We start from the raw sequence: 25,317 nt of genomic DNA, 5'->3' as shown, positions 1-25,317 counted from the left end.
AACATGGATGGTTTAATCCAGAGGCTAGGTTAGGACTGTGTTTTCTGTACATTAAGGAAAAAAACACCACTTGTTCTTCACAATGGCCCATAATGTCCCTTGGTACACAGGCTTCCCTCACTGTCCTCCCAATGCAAACTTTGAGGTCTGGAAGGACTCTGAAGCAGAGGAAGTCAAATCAATTTACTTCATTCTTGGGAGCAAAAGAACAACATAGCTTTGTGAAGTAGTTTTAATAGACTGGTTGTTTTGCAGTTTTGTCAAGCAGCACACTTTATTAAAGTTTCACCTTGCCTCATATATAATGAATATTTGTCTTCATGTTACATTTGTTTTTGGCTAATTATATTGATGGTACAATTCCACAATTTCAAGGATCAGATGCTATGAGGATTTACCAAAGCCTTCTCTCCAAAATAATCCCTATTTAAGGAACAATGTGTAATTCACACAAGTTACCAACTCCTTGAGACCTGTGAATATTTCCAAAATTACAATGTATTCCCCCTATAACAAAGAGGAAAAAAAATTAATTACCAACTCTAGAAATGTATTTTTTAAATATTTTGAAGCAACGATTGCCTGTAGTGTCAAGTTATCTGAAGTTTATACCTTCAAAAGCTGCAGATATTTTGACCCTGATCCACTGATTTTCACAGTTGTGTTGATTGTTTCTGCACAAAATAAACAGTGATGAAGAGTTTGCACAAACAAAAGTTAGTCTGTTATTTTTCCGCATTTTACATACTGTAGGTGGCGTATCAAAAATAAATTTAGAGGCATAATAATTGGACAAATTATTGCAAATGACAAGGGATAAAAGACAACAAATTGACTGCCAATGCTTTAACCATGCAAGAGCATTCAAATGGAATGTTATATTAGTTGCTGCACCCCTGTGGAAAAGTGATGCCAGATGCATCATGATACAATCGCACAAATACTGAAAAATTGTATAATCTGCATGATGATGTAATGACACACATAACATTATTGCAGCTTTTGTGTGATGTCTATACCACCTCCTAGGCAGGAGTACACAACCTTTGGGTGGTCATTGCCAGGAATCCCAAAAGTGAGAGGGTCCTAGAAACACAACCTCAATGTGATTTTATTTAAATGCAAATGTTACAGTTAATCATCGACTTACAACCACAACTGAGCCCAAAATTTCCACTGCTAAGTAAGACAGTTGTTAAGAGAGCTTTGCCCCATTCTATGATCTTTCTTGCCACAATTGTTAAGTGAATCACTGCAGTTGTTAAATTAATAACACAGTTGAATTCAACACAAGTGAATTTTCTTGATTCACTTAACAATTGACAACAAAATTGACTTTGCTTGTCAGAAGGTTGGAAAAACCTGATCACATGACCCTAGGACAATGCAACCATCATAAAAGCAATCCAGTTGCCAAGCATCTGAATTTTTATCCGGTGACCATAGGGATGCTGCAACTATTGTAGGTGTGAAAAACAATTATAAGTCAGTGCTGTTGTAACTTCAAATGGTCACTAAACAAATGTGTATAAGTTGAGGACTACTTGTACTTATCATAACCCTATTACATTAAAATTAATATGATTAACTTTCAACAATTTAGTGACTTCTCTTTTCTATCCCATGCCAAACTATAATTTGATTGTACCCGATTTCCCAATTTCTACCACTTTAAAATTATATAATCTAGCAGCAACGTCTGTGAAAAGCAGACCTATGGCTTAGGTGAAGCATGTGATTTAATAATCAGATTGTAATTGCGGTTTCACATCCTCAGATTTCAATGGCAGTAGGGACCAGGATTGCTGTCATTAAGTGTCGAGATCATAAAGCATGATGCCACATGGCAAATCTGTATGAGACATGTCCATGGACTACTAACCTTGTCACAACTCAGATCCAGGTATGTTTTCTGATGCTGTAACTATTGGGGTCACTTTAATACATCTTTCTTAATTATAAGAATCCTAGGTTCTTCCTTGGTGCTTAATTTCTTTGGGGTCTGACCCACAACAACCATACCAGCAGTAACAATAATAGTAATAATAATTTCCTATTACTAAAGGTATTAAGAATTGTTTAGTTAAAATAAAGATTTCTAGTCAAAATATAGCAGTCTTGTGGAATGTTTATTGTGATATATATAGATAGTCTTCAGTTTGCAACAACAGTTGGGGCTGGAATTTCTGTCACTAACTGATGTGATTGTAAAACACAATGTCACGTGAGCAGTACTTAGTGATGGCAGAAAACTAGGCATTTCCTAGTTGTCAACATTAAGCAAATCATCATGGTCATTAAATGAGGCTGTCATGTGGTTGCCATTGCAAACTCTTGCTGGCTTCCCTATTGAGTTTGTTTGTAGGAAGCTGGCACAAAAGGTCACAAATGGCAATTACGTGACTGCAAGTATACTGTAAAGCTGAGATTTTGAAGACTGGTGTCAACCGAGCCTCCGGCAGGCCATCTCAGGGTTGCCATTGGGGGGGGTAGGCTTGCAGGGACATTGAAAAAGCAGTAGCAGCATGGGAGGCTGATGGAGAAGAAAGAGCCAGCTGATGATCAGCTGGGGAGTGGAGCACACAGCTGGAGAGCAGGCCGACAGCAGAAGAAAGAAGTAGGCCCAACAGAAGATTCCAGGCCTTTCGAGAAGTGCAGCAGTTACGTGGGTGGGGTAGGCACGCATGGGGGGTGGGCGCTAAATTGGCAGGAAAGCAGCAACGGTTAGTGCTGCCTTTTTTTGGTTGCTATGTGCCAGGGTTCTACTTACCTTTACTATCGGTTTGCAACGGGAGCGCACGCATGCATGTGCAGTTCTGTGCATGCACAGAAGCTTCTGCACATGCACAGATTGTCCATTATGACGTCCATACAGGTGGGCAGAGCCTCCTGACGCTTTCATAAGAACCAGACAGAACCGGGAGCAACTCACCACTGCTATGTGCCCATGTTTCAGGCCTTCCAAGATTAAAAGCAATTAATTGACCCTTTTTCTTGCTGTTTCTTGGTACCGGTGATTCGGAACAGTGACAACTGGTTGTAAGTAGCACTTATTCAGCACCTTCAGAAGTTTGAAAAGTTGCTGAATGAGTCGATAAGCTTATCAATACTACAGGACAGATCAGGTAAACGCTAGTTACCATCCTAGCATGTGAACTCTCAGACATACAAGTTATACTTGTTGGTAACAAGCTGGGGGTCTGAGAAAAACACTGGGAAGGAAACAAACTTTTATACACAGAGAGAATCTCTCTTACGACAGAGTGGAGGAAGCTGAAATGGGAAAGAAGCTGCGATTGAACTCAGAAGAACAAAAGGTTGGCTGACAAACAAAATACACTTTTGACAATGTTGAACTGCTGAAGAGAAATTAATTCTCAGATGGATGAAAGAGCACTAAAGATCTCCCAAAACAGAAAAAGGCTAGGCTTCAAGAAACAGCCCACTCTATGCAGAATTCCCACAGGAGAAAAAGATCCAAAGATTAGCATTCAGGAAAGATTGGCAGTTAAATTTACCCAAAGTCTCTGATGAAATCTAAAGGGAACTTACCGGTAGTTACAGCTATACACATAACAATAGATAAGACTGTCAGCCCTACAAGGTAGACTCAACCAGGAAACTACAGGAAGACTAGAACTAAACTTTATTGATGTAAGTAGACTACAGTTACAGAATGTGGAAAATCTGCTTGAGATTGTCCTTCCTTCCCTCTTATACCCCAGTGAATCATCCCAAATTTCCTTCTCAGGACATAAGGGATGCTTCTGTTCTTTCGGTTTACATAATAGATTCTGCACATTTGCTTCTCTTTGCACAGACACCCTGACCTTTGAAGAAGTATTATTTTTCAGAGAGGGAAGTAGCTAATCTTGGATGAGAATAATTAGGGTAATAAAGTGATTTACTGAATTATAATCTTTTCCCAGCAGTCATGCCAGGAGAAGAGTAGGGAGACTATCTGAAGATGCATTATTTGTATTAGTTATTTATATTTGCCTGCAAAGTAATATAGTTCTAATAGTAAGATTTTAAAAGACACTAAAGTCCTATCTTATAGTATCATATCACAAGTAAAGAAAAATACCAAACAAATTCATAAGACAGTGGTGGTATGATACAATTCTATTCACCAATAGATGACGTCCTTGAGATCAAGATAAACCTGATATATTTTCTTATGCATTTTTCTGCTGTGCTTTTTACATCAGTTTATGAGCAGACACACCTTACCATACTTTAATAACTTGACTCTTTTTTTAAGGAGTCTATTTATCATAGATCAGAAGCCTGTCATCAACAATAGAAATGCTAAGATTTTATTTAGAGCAATTTGTGTAAGATATTTCAATCGAGGATGATAACCAAACACTTCAGTGAAGTATTTTCTCTCTTATAGTTGATTGGATTTCTCTTTTATATTATGTTTTATATTTTCATTGTGTTTTATTCATTTCTTCCCTTATTCTGTTTTTTGAGGTCTGTATTTTTAGTGGGGGGTTACTATTGCATTGTTTTTGCTGTATTTGATCATTGTTTCTTCATTTTCCTTTTTTCCTTTTACCTTGCTAATAATGGACCATAATTATTTTGTAAGAAATTCAGACACAATTTTATACTATAATTTTATCTGTTTGATCCTGAGAACCACCAACTAATAGTATGCATTTTTGTGAACACAATCTACTTCATAAATTTTAGAAAACATGAAGTTTATTAACACTCAGTATGTTCTTTTCTGTTGCTTTCTTCATAAAAGGATATATTGGAAGTTTGGATAAATAGAATACAAGAATCAGAACAAATTTCATAGGTCTGATAGACTGCATATTCATACTTACCTCCTTTCAGAGTTCCACAAAATGAATAGTCATCATCCATACCATGACAAATAGTACCCTCCCATTTGAAGGCTTTGGAAGGCCCATTCGACAACTGTATCCGTGCATTGACAACTGTCAAATCAGCCTCTGCAGAAATATGTTACAAAAAGATTATTGATAATGTCTTTATGCAGTTATATAATATAGGCCTGTAACATATTCGTTATATGTATATGAGAAAGAGAGTGAAAATTTGATCCTTTTAAAATTCTTTTTAAATCCATGGGATTTCACAAAACATTTTGTGTCCCAGATGACGGCATCAATTGAAAACATATTTATACAGACATTTATAAATGGTGACAACAAAGCCAGAGGAATGATAAATACTTCATCATTCTTTATCATTTGTCAGATTATACATTATCATTCTTGCAACGAAATTTGGAACTAATCAGAGACCTTCCACCAAACTGAGAAGTGAATTGGTTGCTTAGTAATTTTTTACATACCAAAAGTGGAGGAAAAAAAATATAATATACACACTTAGCATGAGAAAGTACTAAATTTGTTTCTCTGGTTTAAAGATTCTCTCTTGCTCTCTAACTCAAACATTTGCTTCCAGATGTGTTACATTATCCCTAACATCATTTTCAACAGAATACCCTGTCTCTCTCTTGATTTACAAACTACTAATCCATGATTTATGCATTACAAACTGCAATGAACAGGTTCACATTATAGTCTAAGAAAAAAAATCAAAGAAATTGATGGCTCAGCAGTACAGAATGTAAACTCAAGTCATTGACTGTGGAATCAGCCCATTAAATTGAACAGGACTTCAGTGTGTACAGTGAAAGGCTTGAGCCAATTTTTCCCATTTAGGAGAAATTGCTGTCCAAAAATATTAATGAATATGAAAGAACAAGCAGAAGGTTGCTTTGATTGCTAATACTCCAGCAATCCTTAGGTATATGAGATGTGTGCTGATAATATGAATAACACAGAAAGATGAGCAAAAGAGTACTTCCTTGCACTTCCATGACTTTCACATATCAATTAAGTATTTTGTACAAGTGCTTACCCTTAATAGACTGTATTTTCACTAAAACCAATTGTATGGCATACAAGAGTGGTAGCAATCATTTTTATCAATATCTTATCACTTTAACTGCTCATTGTTCTGTGAGTAATCTATGATTGCTTTATTGTATTTATAGTAAGTTGCCTATGTAAGTATATAAACAGGGAGCAAACCCCACATTCACTAGTACTGATGTTACTTATAGTGAAATATCTGCAACCAAACAACCACATTCTGAGAGCACTAAGGACTCCACATACCTGAGCTACAGATATTCTTTTCTATTGTTATTTATGGTTACCATGAAATATGTTGAGCATTGGGTGTGTATCTAACTGCTAGGGTCATTCAAAAAACATATTCAGAAATGAATATGGACTGCTGTGATAATAGAGACATAGCAGCGAGTTATATGAATGTTAACTTTGCAGTACTTCAAATTTTTATTAAAAAACGCTGTCAGTCTTAACTCTCTCTCATGCTTTCCAATAACAGCTATTGAATACTGAAAGTCAGTTCTCCTGGAGTAATTAGTGTACAGGTAGTCTCAAAATATCACCAGTCAATTAATGACCAAACTTATGACAGACCCCCCCTCCCCAAAAGCTGCATACAATCCATTTCAAATTTACAGAGGCTACAATACCCCACAGTCATTTGCCCTGGTGTGGTCTGACATAGGCAGTAAACTCACTTGGAATCCAGAAAATAGTACCCTGCCAATTTGAACGATCCCGTAACAAACATGGCTCCACTGAAAATAAGAAGTTATCTCTTCCAGAACCTGTGAGGCAAGCAAATTTAATAAAGTAAAAAAAAAAACATTAAAAAATGACATGAATCTTTGACTAAATGCCAAAGGCATTCCCTTCCCACCAACGGTGGTCCCTATTTTTCTACTTGCATTTTTTACGTTGGCAGAAGCTGGGACAAGTAACAGGAGCTCACCCCATTACGCGGCACTAGGGATTCGAACCACTGAACTGCCGACCTTTTGATCGACAAGCTCAGCCTCTTAGTTACTGAGCCACCGCATCCCAGAGTTCTTCTACATCTGTAGCTAATCAAAGCAGCTGAGTTTGCAACAGGGATTATGTAGACATAGTATTCGATTTAGAACTTTCAAATTTGCTTGTTTCTCATCTTTGGGGCCATGTTATTTGTGGATTATTCTATTTTTGCTCCCCTACCAAGAATGCCATCTGCGCATGCATGTGCTGCGCACCAGTATGTGCAAACGTGCGCACATGTGCAGGAGAGCTCTGAAGACCAGCTGGGTCCCCTGAATTGCATGCATGCATACCGGAGGCCCGAACAGCAGCTGGGGTGCATGTGCATGCACAGCTGCAAGTGAGGTGGATGACAGCTCGTGTGGCCGGAAAAATGGCTCTGCATGCCACTTCCGGCACGTGTGCCATAGGTTTGCCATCACGGTACTAGAACCATGTTTTCTAAAGTGTGGTCCGAGGATCCTTTGGAGAGACCTGAAAACCAAAACTAAAATTCTTGCCAGATATTGAAGATACTGTAGTTCATGGAGCAAAGATATTACCTGTGCCCTTCTTTGGGCACCCAATATTACTTGTGTGGCCATATTCTACATCAGCTGAAGCTTTATATACTTTGCAAGGGTTATGCTTTAATTTTGGGAATCAATGAGCATTTTTATTGCTTTATTTATTGTTTGTTTTATTGTACATCACCCAGAGACCCTCTTTGTGAGACATGGGCAGTTCAGCAATGTGATTAGATAGATAGATAGATAGATAGATAGATAGATAGATAGATAGATAGATAAACACACACACACAATCTAGGAAGATGACAAATGTTCATTCCTGAATAGGAAGGATTCAAGGTTACCATGACACTGTCAACTCCTAGAATAGATCTAAATAGAATTGTACTTTCTGTGTTTCACAGCTACTTGACAGGAATTTCTACAGAACTTATTACATTGATGTTATGATAATGTAATGGAAATTAGAGCATCTTAGGGTAAAAGATTTGTATACCTGTTTAAAATCTAAAAATCATTCTGTGATGCTGCAGTCATAAGACAACAAGCCTATAGGTGAAGCTTTGACACCAGTTTAGCCATGAACCAAGTATTGGAAATACATTTGAAGTAGGGTGGAATTTTGTCTTTCTAAATACTGCATTAAATGGGTTGTAAAGTTTTGCAAACGTAAAGAGATTTTCCAGCTCAAAAAGCACCACACGTGTACTATTTTCTAATTAAAATTGTGCATCCTAGATTGCAAGTTATCACATTAAGAGTAAAAACCATACCTGTACATGACACTAAAACTAGTTTTGTCAGGGTTACTTTATTGCAAAAATAGGGCAAATGGAAAACCAGAATTCCACTTTACTGAAAACGACATGGCTTTTTTAAAAGTGTCTGTAAGAGTGTGAGTGTCTGTCTGTGTGTGTGTGAATCACGGTGTTAATTGCCTTGCCTGGACCAGTCCCTGGCAAGGTTTTGGGGAAGTGGTTTGGCAATGGAGGAACTTGGCTCTAAGTCACCCAACTAGCTTTGTGCTTGAGGCAGGACTGGAAATCTCAGGGTCTCCTGCCTCCTAACCCAGGGGTGAGCAAATGTGGCCCTTTTACAACCTGTGGACTTCAACTCCCAGAATTCCTGAGGGATTTGAAGTCCACTGGTCATAAAGGGGCCATATTTGCCCACCCGTCCTAGCCTGATGGCTACACCAAATTGTCTCCCTTTTCAAGTTATACCAAACTGGCTCTCTACCTAAAGTTACACATAACCTTTTAGTAAATATATAACAAGAAAAGGAAGCAGAGATAGTATGCAAAATGGTTCTGGGTTAGTGAAAAGCAAACACACAGAGAAATCTAGTTCACCAGAATGAGGGCTCAATGGTAGCCTCCCCAAAATGATCTTCCTTCTTCTGATCTGTTTCCAAGGATTATCCAGGACACAGTTTTCTGGCTATTTTAAACAAACAGAACAATATAGCCGAAGGAGGGACAAACTAATCTGAAAGGATTTGCAAACTCTGCTAAACAAAAGCATAGTGGTTCTTTACTTACCACAGTAGGAATATAAAATATCAATGTCATTAGATGTACAAAGCAGTTGTTTTTCCAGTGCCACAGTTAAGCCATAAACAGAAAGAATGATAATAACAAGCTGGAAAAACTGTAGATATCGCAACACCATCTTGCCAGCAGCAAAGTAACTTCATTTTCAGTAAAAAGAGGAAGAATGTTACGCTTCGTCATCCTCAAACGAGAATTTTTTTTTAAAGGGGAAGGGCTATGTTGTATCTTAAATGATACCAAAACCATCATCTGAAACTCTTTTAACATTTTGCCCATTGTTACAGAAGACGCACAATATATTTTGAATCTCATTTGTGTAAAATGAGAAAGGGAGGGAGGGAGGGATAAAGAGAGAATCACTATATTCACCGAAGCTTGATTTGATTATGACTGTTAGGAGGCAGACCCTCAAGAAATATTGGCTTCTCAATTCAACTTTATTTTGGGATTCATAATCCTCATGTAATGACCAATCTTTTCCTTCATTCACAAGCATGAATGGACACTTTTGGGACATATATGCTGGAATAGTCCCAACTACACAAACCTGACCTAGAGTTTAATTAGCTATTCCCATAGTGGCCCTCCTTAATATGCTCAGAAATAGCAATTTAATTAAGCAAACGAAGTCTAATCAAAACCTGCCAGTTTAAAAAAAAAGTTGGAATAATTTGGATTGGTAGATTACTGTTGTGTCCTTCCTGTTCACATTTATACATAGTAAGATTCTGATCCTAAAAATAATGGGGTTAGCTAAAATCAACTTTGATCTTATATCTAGAAATGATATAAATTATGATATACCTACAAGCATTTTATCATAGACAAATATTATCTAAGATAACAGATAAGTCTTTCTTATGCTATCTATAAACTTTTCAAAAATTCTAGTTTAAGATTAGGTTTGTATGCAAGGCTGTAACACCAAGGCAATTCCTGCTAGCATAAGAATTAAGCAGATGTATATTTGGGTTGCTGCTACGGCACATTTGTTAACTGTCTAGCATCCAAGATGAATAATCATATTTGTCATTCTCCAAAACTGAAGGGCAGATATCGGTACATTGCACCCCTTCTATATATAAATGATGCTAAGTTATCTCAGTTCCAATTGGCCGAAAGTGAATTATGCATTGCAATTCAGAAGCACTCAAAATTAATTATACCTGATGTCTAGGGTTTGCCAAGCAAAGAATCACCTGTACTCATCTAGATTTAAATGTTATGGTCACACTTTCCAAAAACTTAAGGCAATCATCTTTTTAGCTATTCTTATATATACATTACTGTTAAGAGCTTCAGCCTTTCTTTTCATGAAAGTGATAGTCAAACAATATTTGGCTGTATTGCAGATGCAGAACATACGCATGTAAACAACTTAACCACAGATAAAAATGTTGGGAATAACCATAATGTTCTTCAGAGTAAGAGTAATCATTCTTTCCATGTAATAGTAATCATTTTGAAGACTAAACTGGATTGATAAATCTACCCTTTTACTTGCCGACCATTTCAGACAAAGCCGGTCCGGATGAGACATGATTTATTCGGTCTTCTGGTATTCAAAACCTGTGTTTTATTACCAAACTGTATTCCTTCTTACCCTTAAGTACAGCCAAAGATCATAGAACCTGTATGTGCACTAGAGCAGGGGTCTCCAACCTTGGCAACTTTAAACCTGGAGGACTTCAACTCCCAGAATTTCCCAGCCAGCTTTGCTTTGCTGGCTAGGGAATTCTGGGAGTTGAAGTCCTCAAGCTTAAAGTTGCCAAGGTTGGAGACCCCTGCACTAGAGAAGCAGGCAGTTTATCTTTGCATGAAGATAGGAAGATAGAAAGGAAGGCTTATGACTATGTAGACTCTAGGTTGTAAAATCCATCTTTCAAAGGATATATTTTTTAATTATTTTTATTAGTCAGTCTTACAAAGAAACAAATCTTGCCACTGTTGTCACTTATGTCAGAGGTAGTGAACTCTTGTGATATTTCATACGAAGTCGTAAAAAGTATTACTGAAATCAGTAATGTGGCAACAATCCAAAAACACAGTATCCCTTAAGAACATTATTTTAAAAGAAAAAAATTGTGTATGCCCCACTAAGTAGTTTCTTATTAGTAAGCCAATTATGGCTCCATTTATTTAACAATGCATGCTTTTTGAGCACTCCATTAGAGAGGTTTGCATTTAAAGGTGTCATACAGTATTGTGATTCAGGTCCCTCTAGTGGTAAAAAACGCTTCCTTTATTGTAGTGAAGTTCATCCATTCTTTAGTTATCCATAATTGTGAATTGAAACTTCCTCAATAATATAGTTTTAGGAAAACTGAAGAGCATCTCAATAGGTAGACACTTAAAAATAAAGAAATAAAAAGCATGTATTCCTTAAAACTGAGCTAGTTCTTAGAAGTGGGCGAGGATTCTTTGAAGATTGTAACGATCCATCTGTGAAATAGATGCTATTGTCACAAAAGTGCTTTTTCAACAGGCAACGGACTTCGTCCCCTCCCCTCCCCTTGGATGTTTTGCTTCTCATCCAAGATGCTTCTTCAGTTCTGACTGAATGGGGGTGGGTGGAGGGTGGAATGGAAGGATTTATATTCCTTGCAGTCATCTGGTTATTAGCACTCCCTCTGGGAGTTTGGGGGGGGGGTGTCTATCAGGGTCCTGTGAATCAGAATGGAAACAGGTGTGGAATCTTCTTGGAACTGCTGAAAGTACTGTGTTGTAAACAGGAGATAGAGGTGTGGTATCCCTCCCCCTCTGTTGAGAGTGGGCTGTTCAATTTTAACATAGATGACCTCTTTGACCCCCCTCTGTTCAGAATGCGAACTTTGAAAGAGGGGTCAAAGATGCAACATCTTAAAAGACTATCTTTTTGCTCAGTAGACTAAATGCCCATCCCAGTAAAAGCACTTTTAATCACGTTTATCAATATTTAAAATAACAAAACTAAAGTAATGATGAAAAAAAGCAATATTAGGTCATCTAGATTCTGTGAGAGACTTCTGAACATCAAGCAGAAATCAGGTAATATATAAAGACTTTGACATTTTATAATTCTATTTTTCTGAGTCCTTCAAACTAAACTGAAAGGGTTTGTCATAACCCATAAGATGGCTGTAGTCTTGAGCAAAATTAAAAAGGAATGGATTAACAAGCATTGCTCTTCTTTTCACATAAAATGTTGTGAACATCTTGCTCATGTCTGGAACAGTCACATCTTTCTGATGGAACAAAGTTTTCTTTTCTCTCAAAATGCCACTGTATGTAATTGCTGTATATGTGTCCGTTTTATCTTTATAGTACAGACGGATAATATACCTTCTAGTAAATAAATGTAAGAGCAGTGGTGTTAGGAAAATGAAGAATAGTGTGGCACTATAAAAAGCAATTTCCGAGTAGAGTTTGTCAAAATTTAAGCCATACTTGTGTATAATAGCAAACAACATGGAAGCAGTAATTATGCTGGTGGTAAAACAGAACATTTTCACTCCTGCAAGAAAAGAAAAACATGTTAATAGTTAAGAGGTCCAAATTGGCTCCCAACCACATATTGGTATACACTCAGACAGTAATTCAAGAGCTATGCAGTACTAAGAGCCATTTACATCCATTTGCTGGGAGGGCCATCTTCCTCAGTAGTATTGGCTTCTGAATTGATATAGTTCAGTTAACAGAGCTAAATGAAATATTTAACAATATGCAGCAGTTTGAATGGGAAGCCGAAAAGAGGCACTTGCTGCAGCTGTTATCACTCCTATAAAGAAATGGCTGCCAGAAAAAGTTGTACAGGTAGTTCTTGTTTAGCAATTCTAATTATGACTAGTTGTTCTGTTAAGTGAAACAGTTGCTAAGTGGAAAATCATGTGACTTTCCCTTTTCCCAAACCCTCCCAAGCTTTGAGATGCTTGAAACTGACAAGACTAATCAGTTTCACACCTTCTACTTTTGCTTCCCTCCTAACTAATCCCCCAGCTTTGAATGCTCACCCTGGCTGGATGCTGGGATAATTAACAAGAAGGAAATTAATAAATTAATTATTGATTGATTGATTGATTGATTGATTGATTGGTTCGATTTATATGCTGCCCTTCTCCGGAGACTCAAGGCGGCTTACAATGCGTTAAGCAATAGCCTTCATACTTTTGTATATACCTGCTTAGTAGGGCTTTTGCCCCCCCCCAAGCGGTGTTCTTTTTTATACAAAGTCAGCTTATTGCCCCCACAATCCGGGTCCTAATTATATTTATGTTTGTTGGAGACAGATTACAAAAGAATATGCAGGCACAAAATGAGGAATACACATCAAAAGCAATGTGATGCACCCGCAGCTATAAACATATTATGCAAATAGTCCAATTTATTGCCCATGGTGTGCCTGCTTAACATTTTGTAATCCCTTCCATTCTAATTTCCTTCTCTGGGGAAACAAGCGATTTCTAAAGCAATCTTTCTTGGGCCTGACTATTTTTCCCGCCCAACACCCAGAATAGAAACACTGGAGTGGGAGGGATTACAAGAGCGCACCTCTTTTTTTAATCAAGTTCCACCCTTTTGCTACTAATTGTTGCCCTGCCAGGCATCTAACACATATGCCACTGATATGAAGAATGTTTTTAAAAGTTGCTAGTATGCTTCTGGGTCCAATTATCACCTTTAAAGCTCTTTATGGCATGGATCCAGCCTATCTGAAGAACTGCCTCATCCCAGTGGGATTGGCCTGGAGGGAGTATGGTGCAGGCCACATTGGCCAAAGAATTTCAACTGGCAGGATCCAGGAGAAAAGCCTTTTCTATCATGGCTCTCTGAACATGCTGCTCTCATAGTGAGGTCTGGCCCTACCCTTTTAGCCCTTCAAAAAACACTGCAAACCTGGCTCTGCAAGCTGACTTGAGCCTTCCACTTTGGAGGTGGTTACTAGATTCAGAGAAGTTTCCATCTCCATTCCATTTACATATTAGTCCCTTTTTATCTAGTCCTTGGTTAATTTTAACACTTTAAGCCTTAATGTTTAATGTTCCTTAATGTGTTATGTTTTTATATTATTTGTGAGATGGTTGGCATATAAATTTAATAAAAGCATAAAAGAACAGATGAGAAACAAATATTTTGTTAAAAAAGTACTTTGGAAGGCAATTAAGCAGGCAATTAAGTGGGCCAGCATTTCTCATATTGACCAACGACCAAGAATTTGAAATAGTTCCTAATAGCTATGATTAGGAGAGAGGGCTGCAGACTGGTATAGTTCAATAAATGAAGACTCAGTTTTTTCTTTGCTTTAAATTTACAAAAAGTAATGTAAGTTTTAAAGAGTTGTTATGTTCTACTCAGAGTTAAACCCTTATCAGTTTAACGAAGCTTGTTCCTCCAGATAACTGGATATGAATTCTCATAATTTTCAAAAAGCATGGCCATAAAGGCTGAGAGAGTGGTAGTTACTTGAATCAAGAGAGCATCAAATTGGTAATGAGATATCAGGCAGTATCTCAAAAACCCAGAGATAACAATGTAGTTTGACTATACTTTGGAGAGGAGTCCCAGCTGGCTATTGCTCATTTTTCAGGTGGTTGTACATAAAACAGAAAACTTTATAGCAACTTATACTCAGAACATTAGAACATATTTACATCATACAAAGATGCCAAGAAATTCATTTCCATTTTTTACTTAGGTTTAATTCAAGGCAGGGGAGAACCTTGTTTAAACCCAAATACTTCTTGGATTATCTCTTTCCAGCCACCAGCATTTTTCCTTCCAGCCATTGTGTTCTCCAATAGACTAAAAGGAGCCACCCAGGTGCTCCAAAAGTATTTTTGGGTTTTAGGCAGGAGAAATATGTAACAGAGAAAGCATCTTAGCATTCTTCTTTCTAGCAAGAGTCACAAATGCCTGGGTTAAGCTACTACATTAAGTAGTATTTAAATAAGATATTTAAATGCATAAGCAAATTTATAGCTAACACACTTTGCATGCATTTCTGTATGAGAATTCTCACTCACGAAAAGTTAAAAAAAACAAAAAAAAAACAATGCCAACACACTTACCTAATACAGTTTTTGATAAAGTTCCAGAATAAATTAATCTTCCATATTCTGAATGTTCCTCCAGGGGTGATGTACCAAAGCGACATAGAGACACTGCACGGAGAAATGGAACCTAGGGGCCAAATATCATATATAATCAGTATCAATATCTCTTCCAGTAAGTTTACTCATATATCAACATTTATATGCAGACATGCTTTCTTCTGGCAACTAATTTAAATAATAATCCTGAGAGTCTGATTGAGATCGGCAAGATGCTGCCCTACTTCTAACCATGCTTCCCTTTGTTGGGTGAGTGATGCATAGACCACTTGAAAAATTAAGATACCCTGTCCACGATTCATATATATTTATTGTGTAAGGTTTATATGGCCACCTATCTTCTGCAATATAATCTTGGGCCGCGGACAACATGACAAACTAAAGCAACCACAAATACCTTTTAGATGTCCCTCCTTAATCATTAGCAATTTCCACTCTATGCAACATGTTTGCTGCTATACATGGATTTCAAAGAAGCAGCAACAAAAGCATTTTGAAGTTATTTCCTACCAAATTAAAACGAAACCGTTTGCTTTTATCACCTGGTGGAAAAATATATATACATCTCAGATTTTGTTTCGAATTTTCTGCTGCTGCTGGGCTATGATACCCTGATACCTTTCATCCCAAGCGTTCTTCGGCTGAGCACAGGTAGGTAGCATGGATCGCTCAGGAATTCTGGGACCTGCACGCATCTTAAAGCTCCCGAGGTCGAGAAATCACCGGATTGCAGCACTGATTGTAGATCCGCACGTGCAACAACCCGCAGGCTTTCCACGGGAACTTTCGCCCTCCCTCGCCGTGTAAGGAAGCACCGTTCGCTGCAAGCACTTACCTGCTTTTTTTCTCCCAGCCAAAATTGGGATGGAAACGCTCGGGGCGAACCAAGCGGCGTTAGCAGTTTGCAATGGGAAACCGTGAAGGGTTGGCTCTTCTCGGAGATTGTCGCCAACCTCTTCGCCGGCTGGAGGGCCCTACATCTTCCGGCACTTTGCTGCCACAGTTTTAGGCCGGGAACGTGGAGCCTCAACCCGGCCACCAGCAACATCTCCTTCGCGGGAAACCAAAGCTACTGGGCAGAGCAAACCGAAGGCAGCTGTGGGGCCTCCTCTTCCGGCCTACAGAAGGCCGAAAGCGGCGTTGGGAAAGTTACTGCAAAGCGCCGCTGTGGGAGGAGCGCGACGTTTCAAGTTCAGCGCCTCTGCCTGAAGGTGGGGCTGAAAGGCGTTTGAAATTACTGGGATCCCGGTCAAATGCCAAGAACCCGACTTTTCTCAGCCGAGGGAATGGAGCCCCGTTTGAAGTGCCCCTCTTCAAGTGGTCCCGGGAAAAGAGAAGCTCGAGAAGCGATGGTGGAAGAAGCAATTGGACTTTTTTTTTTTTTTTTTTAAAGCAATGCCAAGTGAATCAAAAATGCACCCCGGGGAAATTTAACATAAGATTTGGGAATATCCCCCCCTCCCTTGGAATATGAGCTACATATGTAAACATACTGCAAAGGATTCCCTCTGTTCTGTACCTGGAATAAAATGTTTTTTTTAGAAGGGGGGGAATAAGACTAGGAAATAAACAAAAACCATAGCATTTGATTTGCTTAAACATTTATTTGAAGCTTACATGTTTCAGTTACAAAACTCAGTTTTCTGATAGGGCCAATATTTACAATCTAATTATCATGTTAAATCTGGTACTAAAATTAATGATTACAACTGAATATAAGTGTGTGGAAGGAGTGTGTAACATACATAACACAGAGTATTATTGGTTACAGAAATGCAGGTTTTATTATCCTGTAAGAATAGCTTTTCATAGCCCAATATTCCCCTGCTGTCCTAATCCACAACTATTCTAATCACACTATGGGAAAGCATCAGGTTGAGGAAGGTAGCTCAGAATATTTGCCTAATTAGGATGAAATGTTAATGAGAAATATACTGAATATAAGGATTTTTTAAAAACCAATGGAAAAACTATTGGCTAATGAATTAATATTCTACACATCTCTCCTACTTAGTGTAATAAACTAGGAAGTCTTGCAACAAGTCCATTGGACTTAGTTTTTTTCATATGAGAATATTTCCCAGATTATATTATGAGTTTAAACTCAAGAATATAGTATATCTAGTTCGCTAAATAACTATTGACACATAGAGGTGGTTTCATAGTTTCCTTTAAACTTTCTGGTGCTGCAACAATAGCCCTTTTGATTAAAATTCAATGCAAAAAAAATAATCTATAAACACACACCCCTCCCCCCAAAAATCTATGTTAATAATTTAACATATAATCTTTAAAGGTTGGGTTGAGCCTCAACCCGTTGCTCCAATGTTTCCACAATGTTTTTCAAACGTTCTTCATCGTTGAAGAAGAACACATAGAGTTTTCTTTCCATCTCCTGTACTTTATTATTCTCCAAGACATCCTTCTTAGCTTTTATATCAGCAAGGAAATCTGTAATAAGCTGATTTATTTTATTCAACTGGAATTCCAACTGTTGTAACTGTTCAGACAGTTGCTAAACATGAGAGAAATACAATAGTGAGTTCAATACATTTCTGTCCCACTATATCTTAGAAATATCTTCATATTAACTCTTTTATTTATGCAAACATGAGCTTTTTCTGCCCACATCTTTTTGAGATATGGTTCTTTAAAATTAAAACTTGGAATTCTTGGCATTTATACTGTAAATCAGGAATATGAAAATTTTGATTTGATTCTATAGGCCAACTATTACTGGTCGTTGGCAAGAACTTTCTATTAAATAAAAAGGTATGGCTGGGTTCACACAAAACATTAGATTGGGAGTCTCAAGCTCAAATATTCAAAAGTGCTGATGTCAACTGAATAGCCATTTCACTTTGGTCATGTAGCTTATTGCATATTTATTTATTAAATTTATATGTCACCCATCTCACTATCCAAAGCAACTCTGGGCTGCTGACAATATAATAAAAACAACAAAAACAATTAGATAAATACAAAAACAATTAGATAAAACTAAGAACCAAATGCATGAGTGGTATGAAAGTGGGCTCTAACTAAAACACCAATATCTGGTGTAAGTAACCCAGATCGAAAGAGCTACCCAAATCCTGCTTTTATGTTCTTTCTCTCTTCTTGATGAGTACAGCAATTTTAATTTCCTTGCATTCCTTTTTAGATCTGCCCCAGAAGCACAATTTCCCAATTACCTGACATGCTGTTCTATTGATTGATGTGGCCTCTGGCCATAGATGACTCCAAACTCTTGATGAAAATGCCTCCAAGTGGCCTCTTTCAGTGCACCAATGTCAGAATATACTTTGGTCCACTGAGGAGGCCCAGAAGATGCATCAGAATTGTCTTAGAAGGTAGGTGAAAGAAACAAGAGGCCAGAAAGTGTTTTTCCACCATAGTGTCAATGCACCTGAAAGACTTCTCTTAAACAAGCACAGTTCCCACCTCCAAAGACAGAACCCTGATAGGAGAGGGCTTTCAGAAAATTATTATTCACAACTGGTAATATTTACTGAGTATTGCAGTAATTCTTCATGAACCTGAATTGAATTATATTATTTGGGGTTGCAGATTATTTTTACTGTATACACTTCACATAGCCAGCACTGCAATTTTATGTTGGGTCTTCATTCTCTTCCAATAGTGGAAATACAAAAAATAACATTGGAAAGCCAGAAAAAACAATTATCTTTGACTTACGACCATAAATTAGGCCCAAAATATATGTTGCCAAGTGATAAATTTGTTAGGTGAGCTTTGCCCCATTTTATGACTTTTCTTGCCACATTTGTTAATCGTTGCAGTTGCTAAATTAGTAACATGATTGTTAAGCGAATCTGGCTTCCCCATTGACTTTGCTTGTCAGGAGGTTGCAAAAGGTGATCACATGACTTTGGGACACAGCAATTGTCATAAAAATGAACCAGTTGTCAAGCGTCCGAATGTTGTTTGGGGATGCTGCAACAGTCATAAGTGTGAAAAATGGTCATAAATCTTTTTTTTCAGTGCCGTTGTAACTTCAGTCCCTAAATGAACAGTTCTAAGTCAAGGACTACCTGTATTGTCACAGTGAAGCAGGGGCTGCAAGCTTGGCGTTCAACAGATGTCAATATGAACAGCTGATAGCACTAAGATGGTCAAGAAAAAAGAACCAGCCTGAGTCAGAATATTAAGGCTAGGTCCACAGTGTGTCACAGATTTGGAAGGATTTAATTCTGCCTACCAGCTTTGTGATATCTTACTAAAGAGTTTAGATTAAACACATCAAAGTTATGTGAATAAGGTACTTTCTTATAATTACAGTAAGTATTAAAAAATGTATGGCTGAATAGTCCATGAAACCACTTTCTCAGATTATCATAATCCAATTACTTACCTGATTACTAAGGCACACACTTTCTCCTTTGCAGTATATGGAATCATGAAGAATTGTTAAATCAGCATCCATCTTTGACAAAAGATGATTTTGTTCTTGGCCAGCTAGCACTAATCGGTCAAGCACCGATACTGAATCCAAATGCAAATTTTCAGCCATCTCCTCAAGCCTTTCATATGTTCTAAATAATTGCTTTGGATTCCTTCCTTCCAGAAGTTTACACATCCTTTAAAATATGTATAGAGGTGGGAAAAAAATACAACATAGTTAACAATGCCAGTATTTCATTAACAGCGAAGCATAAAATATTACATTATTTAATAAAACATGTAAAGTCCGGTGCAAATACAGCAGTACAAAAGATATTTGACCTTTGCATCCATGTTATGCTTGGTTCAAGAGACACACTTGACATTATTTCTGGAATTCATTATTTTAAATAAATAAGACCAAACCTTGGCAAAGTAGGGCTGACTTGGGAATGTATCCAATATCAAGCAGCTGTTGTATTGTATATATTAATACAGGGAGAACATTAAACTATCCAATATTCTTGGTTGAAATGTTACCAAAATTAGATGAAAATGTACATTTGATGCAAACTGTAACATCCATACACTCTTTTATTTAAGGAAGGAAGTAAATTATATTCTCCAAACCAAATAACAAAATTCCAAAATACTTGTATATTAAAAGTGAACTTGGAAACTGTTTATCTGCAAAGTTTGGATGGGAAGTGAGATCACATCCATTGATTTTAAAGGTCATTCTCCATTTCAGCTTTCTATACCTCTGCAGAAAAATCGTCTATTCCCGACAATCAGTTTTCATGCAGGTATTCAGATTAACAACTGTTTGACTAGAAACAACTTAAAATACTGTACAATAAAAAGAAAGTAAATGTCTATTATGAGTTCATACAAACATAGGTAATCCTCAACTTGTGACCACAATTGAGCCCAAAATTTCTGTTGCTAAGGGAGACATTTGTTAAGTGCATTTTGCCCCATTTTACAATCTTTCTTGCCACAATTTTTACATGAATCAATGCAGTTGTTAAGTTAGCAATGCAGTTGTTAAATGAATCTGAATCAAAGTCCCCATTGACTTTGCTTGTCAGGAGGTCACAAAAGGTGATCACATGAGCCAGGGACACTGTAGCTGTCATAAATAGGAGTCGCTTGCCAAGCATCTCAATTTTGATCAAATAATCATGGGGATGTGGAAGCAGTCATAAATGTGGAAGAGTTATAAGTCATTTTCAATGTTGTCGTGACTTTGAACAATCACTAAGCAGAGTGGATAAAAATCAATTAATTTTTTTTTAAAAAAACTTTTTTTTATTTAAATCATTTTTTATTAAAATTATTTTAATAAAATGCTTTTGTAAAAATCTATCTAGATACATTAATAATTTAGTTTATTCAGCATGAAATGGAGCTTAATTATGTAGCATGAGGCTGTATATTCTGCAAAATTAGGACTGTTGGTGAGTCAACAGCGGGTGAGAGGAGGAGCTGCTGTGGGACAGAGATGACAGTTGCACTTTAAAAATTATGATCAAAATAAAGTTGATTGAAATCAAGCCTTTTTACTAGTGATTTAAATTGTGATTTAAATCGACTTGATTTAAATCAAATCCACCCTGTCACTAAGTGAACTGATGTATGTCGAGGACTACCTGTACATAACAGAATATGCTTAGAACAATTACCAACAAATTATTTTTATGTTTTGGCCTGAGATTTATTTATTGACAACAGGCCTTATGTTTAGTGCTTCAGTAAGTTTGAAATAACCAGCTTCTTACCTATGTGCTGCAATATCCTTTGGCTCAACAGTGCTTCTTGGTGTCCTTTGGAGGGCTATAGAAGGCTCAGACATTGTTTCTATTGTCCGTACTAAAATGTCATTGCTTAATTTCAGGTCTTGCACCATATTTTCCAGCAGACGGCTATTTTCCCTAAATTTTTGAAATTCAATTTCATATGCCAACTGAAGAAATTCAAATGATGCCTTCTGTTTGATCAGCTGGTTACAAATTTGATCCTGCCTAGATATATAGTAGTCCTGTCGAGCAATTTGTAAATCAAAATCCCCTTTAACCACAGGCATATTCAAGAGCTCTGCATTTTCCTTAATCAGTGAAGGTAGGGTTCCACTGTTTATTTGTGATAAATCTATTTTTATTTTTGCAATGTCATTATTCAAGCTAGAAATTTTAGCTTCAAAGTTTTCTTTTCCATGAATCTGCAAAATAGAGAAATGGTTTCTGAGTTTCAACCAACAGAGTTGAGGTACTCTAGGTCAACAATTGAACAATGTCATCTTGTAAGACACAAGAACCTTCTCTATCACAATGCCTGCTCTATGGAATACATTCTAACCCAATTCTGGCCTTTAAAAAGTCCCCAAGACCCGGCTCTTCCACAATGCTCTGAGCCAGGATATGTCTGTTGCAACTACTTAAAATCTGTGTTTTTTCCTAAAGAAGTGTGTTCTGTTTTCATTGTCTTCTTTACATATTGTGATGTATTTAACCCTTACTAGCTGCTCAGAATCATTTGAGAAGTGATCAGCTATATCAATTGAATACATTCCATAACACACTATATTTTGAAGTATAATTACAATTACCCATCTTTAAAATCTGAGTTGCTGTAGACCTAAGCCAGCGAGAAATATTTTTCAAAACTTCATTTATCAATCTCTTTATAATTACTTTATTCAGACTATAATGGACTTTACTATAATGGATTTTTGAAAGGCACCATAATGGATTGCAACAAAGAAATTATTCTATGAAGCAAAGTCAGCCATCAATGATTCATATAAGGATGGAAACTTTTAGAAGTCTTTTGTTCTTTTATCAAGTACTTCTCACTTCACTTCCAATTTTACTGATTGATATGGACCTCACCCAGAGGCTTCATGTAGATGTTGAATAGGAAGGGACACAACATTGAGCCCTGTGGTATCTCACAAATGAGGGGCCTAGGAGCTATTTCTCCCACCTCTGCATCAGTTGAAGTTGGCCCTAAAGGAAGAGAATGGTCTCTCCAATTCCCAACTGCCAAAACTAGTCCAGGATAGCATGGTCGATGTACTAAACCCGAGAGATCAAGGAGCACAAGAACGAATGCATCACCTGCATCCTAGCTCCACCACAGGTCATCTGTGAGCATGACCAAGATTGTCTCTGTACTAAATCCTGGCCTGAAATCTAACTGAACAGGCTTAGATAATCTACTTTCTCCAAAGTGCTCTACAGCTACAGCCAGACTATATTTTCAACAACCTTCCCTAAAAAGGGGGTGATAACTACTGAAAGTATTGGCTTCAGGGATGACTTCTTAAGCAGCGATCCAACCATTGCCTTCTTCAAATCTGAAGTTATTACCCCCTCCTTCAAAGACCATTCTCTAATGGCACAGACAATCCTTTTTACTTCAAAAATCACTGATTCAAACTCATTCCAGCTCACACCTCAAAACCAGCCAAGGTCCAACTCGGCATGGATCTGAGCAACTCTTACTTCATTTTCAGGATTACCGTAATCTAATCTAAAATGCCAAATGAGTTTACTCAAAATAATGAGTGCCAGCCTATGCAACACTTAAGAGTTGTTCAAGACATGTTCAAGTCAACTCACTATGAATTCAAAGACCATTTAAAACCATATCTTTAAGGCAATAGCATTAAGCCTTATGCAAAAATCACCTTACCTTTTTTAAAGTGCCAATACTCTTCTCTGCCCACTGAAGACCCGATCTCATACTTAGGTTCTTAGCTTGCTGTTGAATTAATTGATGCTGAGCACAAATATATGCCATTTGCAACTTAGCCAGTTCTGATCTTTCATCACATATATCACTGCTTCCCTCGTAGCTGGAGGACTTACTTATATGTAAAAGTTGAAAATTTTCTTCATTAGAACTTTCCACCAATTCAGATATACCCTGAAAAAACTGTTTTTTTGTATAGGAAGTAAGAGCTCCGGTGCTTTGTTCTTCTTGATACAAATAATTATCTAAAGGAAGTTGGGTTAGCAACACAGGAGGAGAACCCAGATCTTGCCCAGCTGCAACCGCAAACAAAGAAGCAAGTTTCTTAACTCCTTCAGTTAGGGTTTGAAGCTCATTGTTTATTTTTATATTCATGGCTGTAAAGTTCCCTTGACCATCTTTCAGGATTTTAAGTCCTTCCTCACCTCTTTCTTTAACTTTTAAGGAGATAAAACTATTGGCCGAAGCCATGATTTGAAGTTTGTTACGACGATGAATCTTTACCTGTTTAATCTTTTTAAGAGTTTGAAATTCATTTTCTAACATTTTAAGGGTTTCCTCTTCTTCCTCATAATTGTTAGTGTTCAAATCAAGAGGCTTGGAAATCTTAAGAACTTCACTGAGAGCTTCTTCTCCTAAAATAGATTTTGATGATTTTAGGAGAGCATTAAACGACTGCAACTCTTCTTCAGATAATACATTCCGTTCATTCAAAGCTGTACAGAACCACTCCAGAAATGATTTATTTTCCAAAGTTTCAAATAACCAGTCAAAGTCTTCTCCATTAAGTGAATTTGCCTTGAAATATCCTGTCCGCTTTAGAGTTTCAACAAACCTAGCTCCACCATCCATAATTGACTTCACTTGATGCTGGATATTGCAGCTGTTTCCTACCACATTTTCAAGTATTTGTAGTAAAGAAAAGTATGGGATAATGAAAATAATTAAATTTTATAAAGACCTGTATTTTGTCAGTTTATTTAGAAAATCATGGCATGGTTTCAAATCAATTAGAATTTTGCATTTTGAGAACAATGCATGTCAATAGTCAGTGGCAAAATAATGCAAAAATGAAACTGGGTGAGCTAAGGGGGAAAAAAGCCACTGACTCTTTCTAGGAGGCAAGTAAATTGCTTTAAACTTCAAGAAAAAAGTTCCTTTCTACTCGTTTCCTATTAAACTCCCTTTTCTTTGGAAATTAAGTGTTACTTCTCCCTTATTTGGTATTAATCTCCAATGTCTTTTCTAGATTTATTACCTAGTAATCAGAAGAATCCACCCGCGTACGATTCGAAGGGATCTGTAGGGCTGAAGAGCACCAATAAATCCCAAAGGGGAAGAACAACTGCTCTGCTTTGGCGGGCGAGGGTGGAGAGGAATTCAAACTTCCGCCTTTTCATGCTAACCAGTTTATAGAGCCTCGCGAGAGCCAGCCACATTCTCCCGGCTTCCTAGAGTTTTAGTTTAGAATGATTCAACTTAGTTAAAATTCAGCTTAATTAAAAATGAACTAATTAAATTGATTAAGCATTAAAAGTGGAGCCATAAGAATCCGCAGGCTTATTACTTTCCTGAATTGTCTTTCCCATTAATAATAACAACAGTAACAGAATTGGAAGGGATCTTGGAGGTCATCTAGTCCAACCCCCCTGCTCGCGCAGGGGGGAGACCTATACTAGGGATCCGAACCGCCGACCTTTCTGATCGACAAGCTCAGCGTCTTAGCCACTGAGCCACCTAGCCAGGTTTACATCCAGTACACCCAAGGCACAGGTAGACTCTCGTCTTAAAAGAAGCGTTTTTCAAAAATTGTCAACTTTAAAACGAGTGTACTTCAACGTTTCATGCTGGCTGGGGAATTCCGATTGTTTATTAGAGTTGCCTTCTTCGAGTTGCCAAGTTTGAAAAACTTATAAGGAAAATAATCAACTTCTACAATTTGTTACTGTGATATTCTCATCACAAGACCGAGGTTGTTCGAGTCTTTTGGTCCAGATTTTTGTAAACAGCTTCCTATGTGTGTATAGGAGAAAGAAAAAGTGCCTTTGCTTAGATCCATTTGAGAGCTAAACAACATATACATACTGGGATG

At 37.3% G+C, this 25,317-nt stretch overlaps 3 protein-coding genes across 4 annotated transcripts; all 3 read right to left on the bottom strand.

The window, feature by feature from the left end:
* Positions 1-294: 294 nt before the first annotated feature.
* LY96 (lymphocyte antigen 96) lies at positions 295-9,169 on the bottom strand. Its single transcript, XM_034429985.3, has 5 exons — positions 8,968-9,169; positions 6,602-6,691; positions 4,842-4,970; positions 613-674; positions 295-507 (listed from the first exon to the last, which is right to left on the bottom strand). Exons 1-5 carry the CDS (start codon positions 9,095-9,097, stop codon positions 424-426), a joined length of 495 nt encoding a protein of 164 aa, XP_034285876.1. The 5' UTR covers positions 9,098-9,169; the 3' UTR covers positions 295-423.
* Positions 9,170-10,871: 1,702 nt separating this feature from the next.
* On the bottom strand, positions 10,872-16,259 carry TMEM70 (transmembrane protein 70). The gene is made up of 3 exons (XM_034429984.3): positions 15,901-16,259; positions 15,024-15,135; positions 10,872-12,472 (listed from the first exon to the last, which is right to left on the bottom strand). Exons 1-3 carry the CDS (start codon positions 16,111-16,113, stop codon positions 12,039-12,041), a joined length of 759 nt encoding a protein of 252 aa, XP_034285875.1. The 5' UTR covers positions 16,114-16,259; the 3' UTR covers positions 10,872-12,038.
* A 390-nt stretch (positions 16,260-16,649) lies between these two features.
* HAUS3 (HAUS augmin like complex subunit 3) lies at positions 16,650-24,976 on the bottom strand. 2 transcript variants are annotated; one of them, XM_034429983.3, is made up of 5 exons: positions 24,484-24,593; positions 23,166-24,115; positions 21,251-21,690; positions 19,441-19,666; positions 16,650-17,580 (listed from the first exon to the last, which is right to left on the bottom strand). In XM_034429983.3, exons 2-5 carry the CDS (start codon positions 24,075-24,077, stop codon positions 17,356-17,358), a joined length of 1,803 nt encoding a protein of 600 aa, XP_034285874.2. In that variant the 5' UTR covers positions 24,078-24,115; positions 24,484-24,593; the 3' UTR covers positions 16,650-17,355. The 2 variants fall into 2 exon arrangements, with proteins under 2 accessions (XP_034285874.2, XP_060537917.2); XM_060681934.2 differs by having other exon boundaries at positions 23,166-24,976.
* Between the last annotated feature and the right edge of the window lie 341 nt (positions 24,977-25,317).

The sequence above is a fragment of the Pantherophis guttatus genome, chromosome 3 (genome assembly GCF_059756535.1).
Source record: "Pantherophis guttatus breed Tessera chromosome 3, ASM5975653v1, whole genome shotgun sequence".
In the NCBI taxonomy this organism is placed as follows: domain Eukaryota; kingdom Metazoa; phylum Chordata; class Lepidosauria; order Squamata; family Colubridae; genus Pantherophis; species Pantherophis guttatus.
The sequence above is the reverse complement of the archived record's forward strand: the minus strand, read 5'-3'. Positions and strand labels throughout refer to the sequence as shown.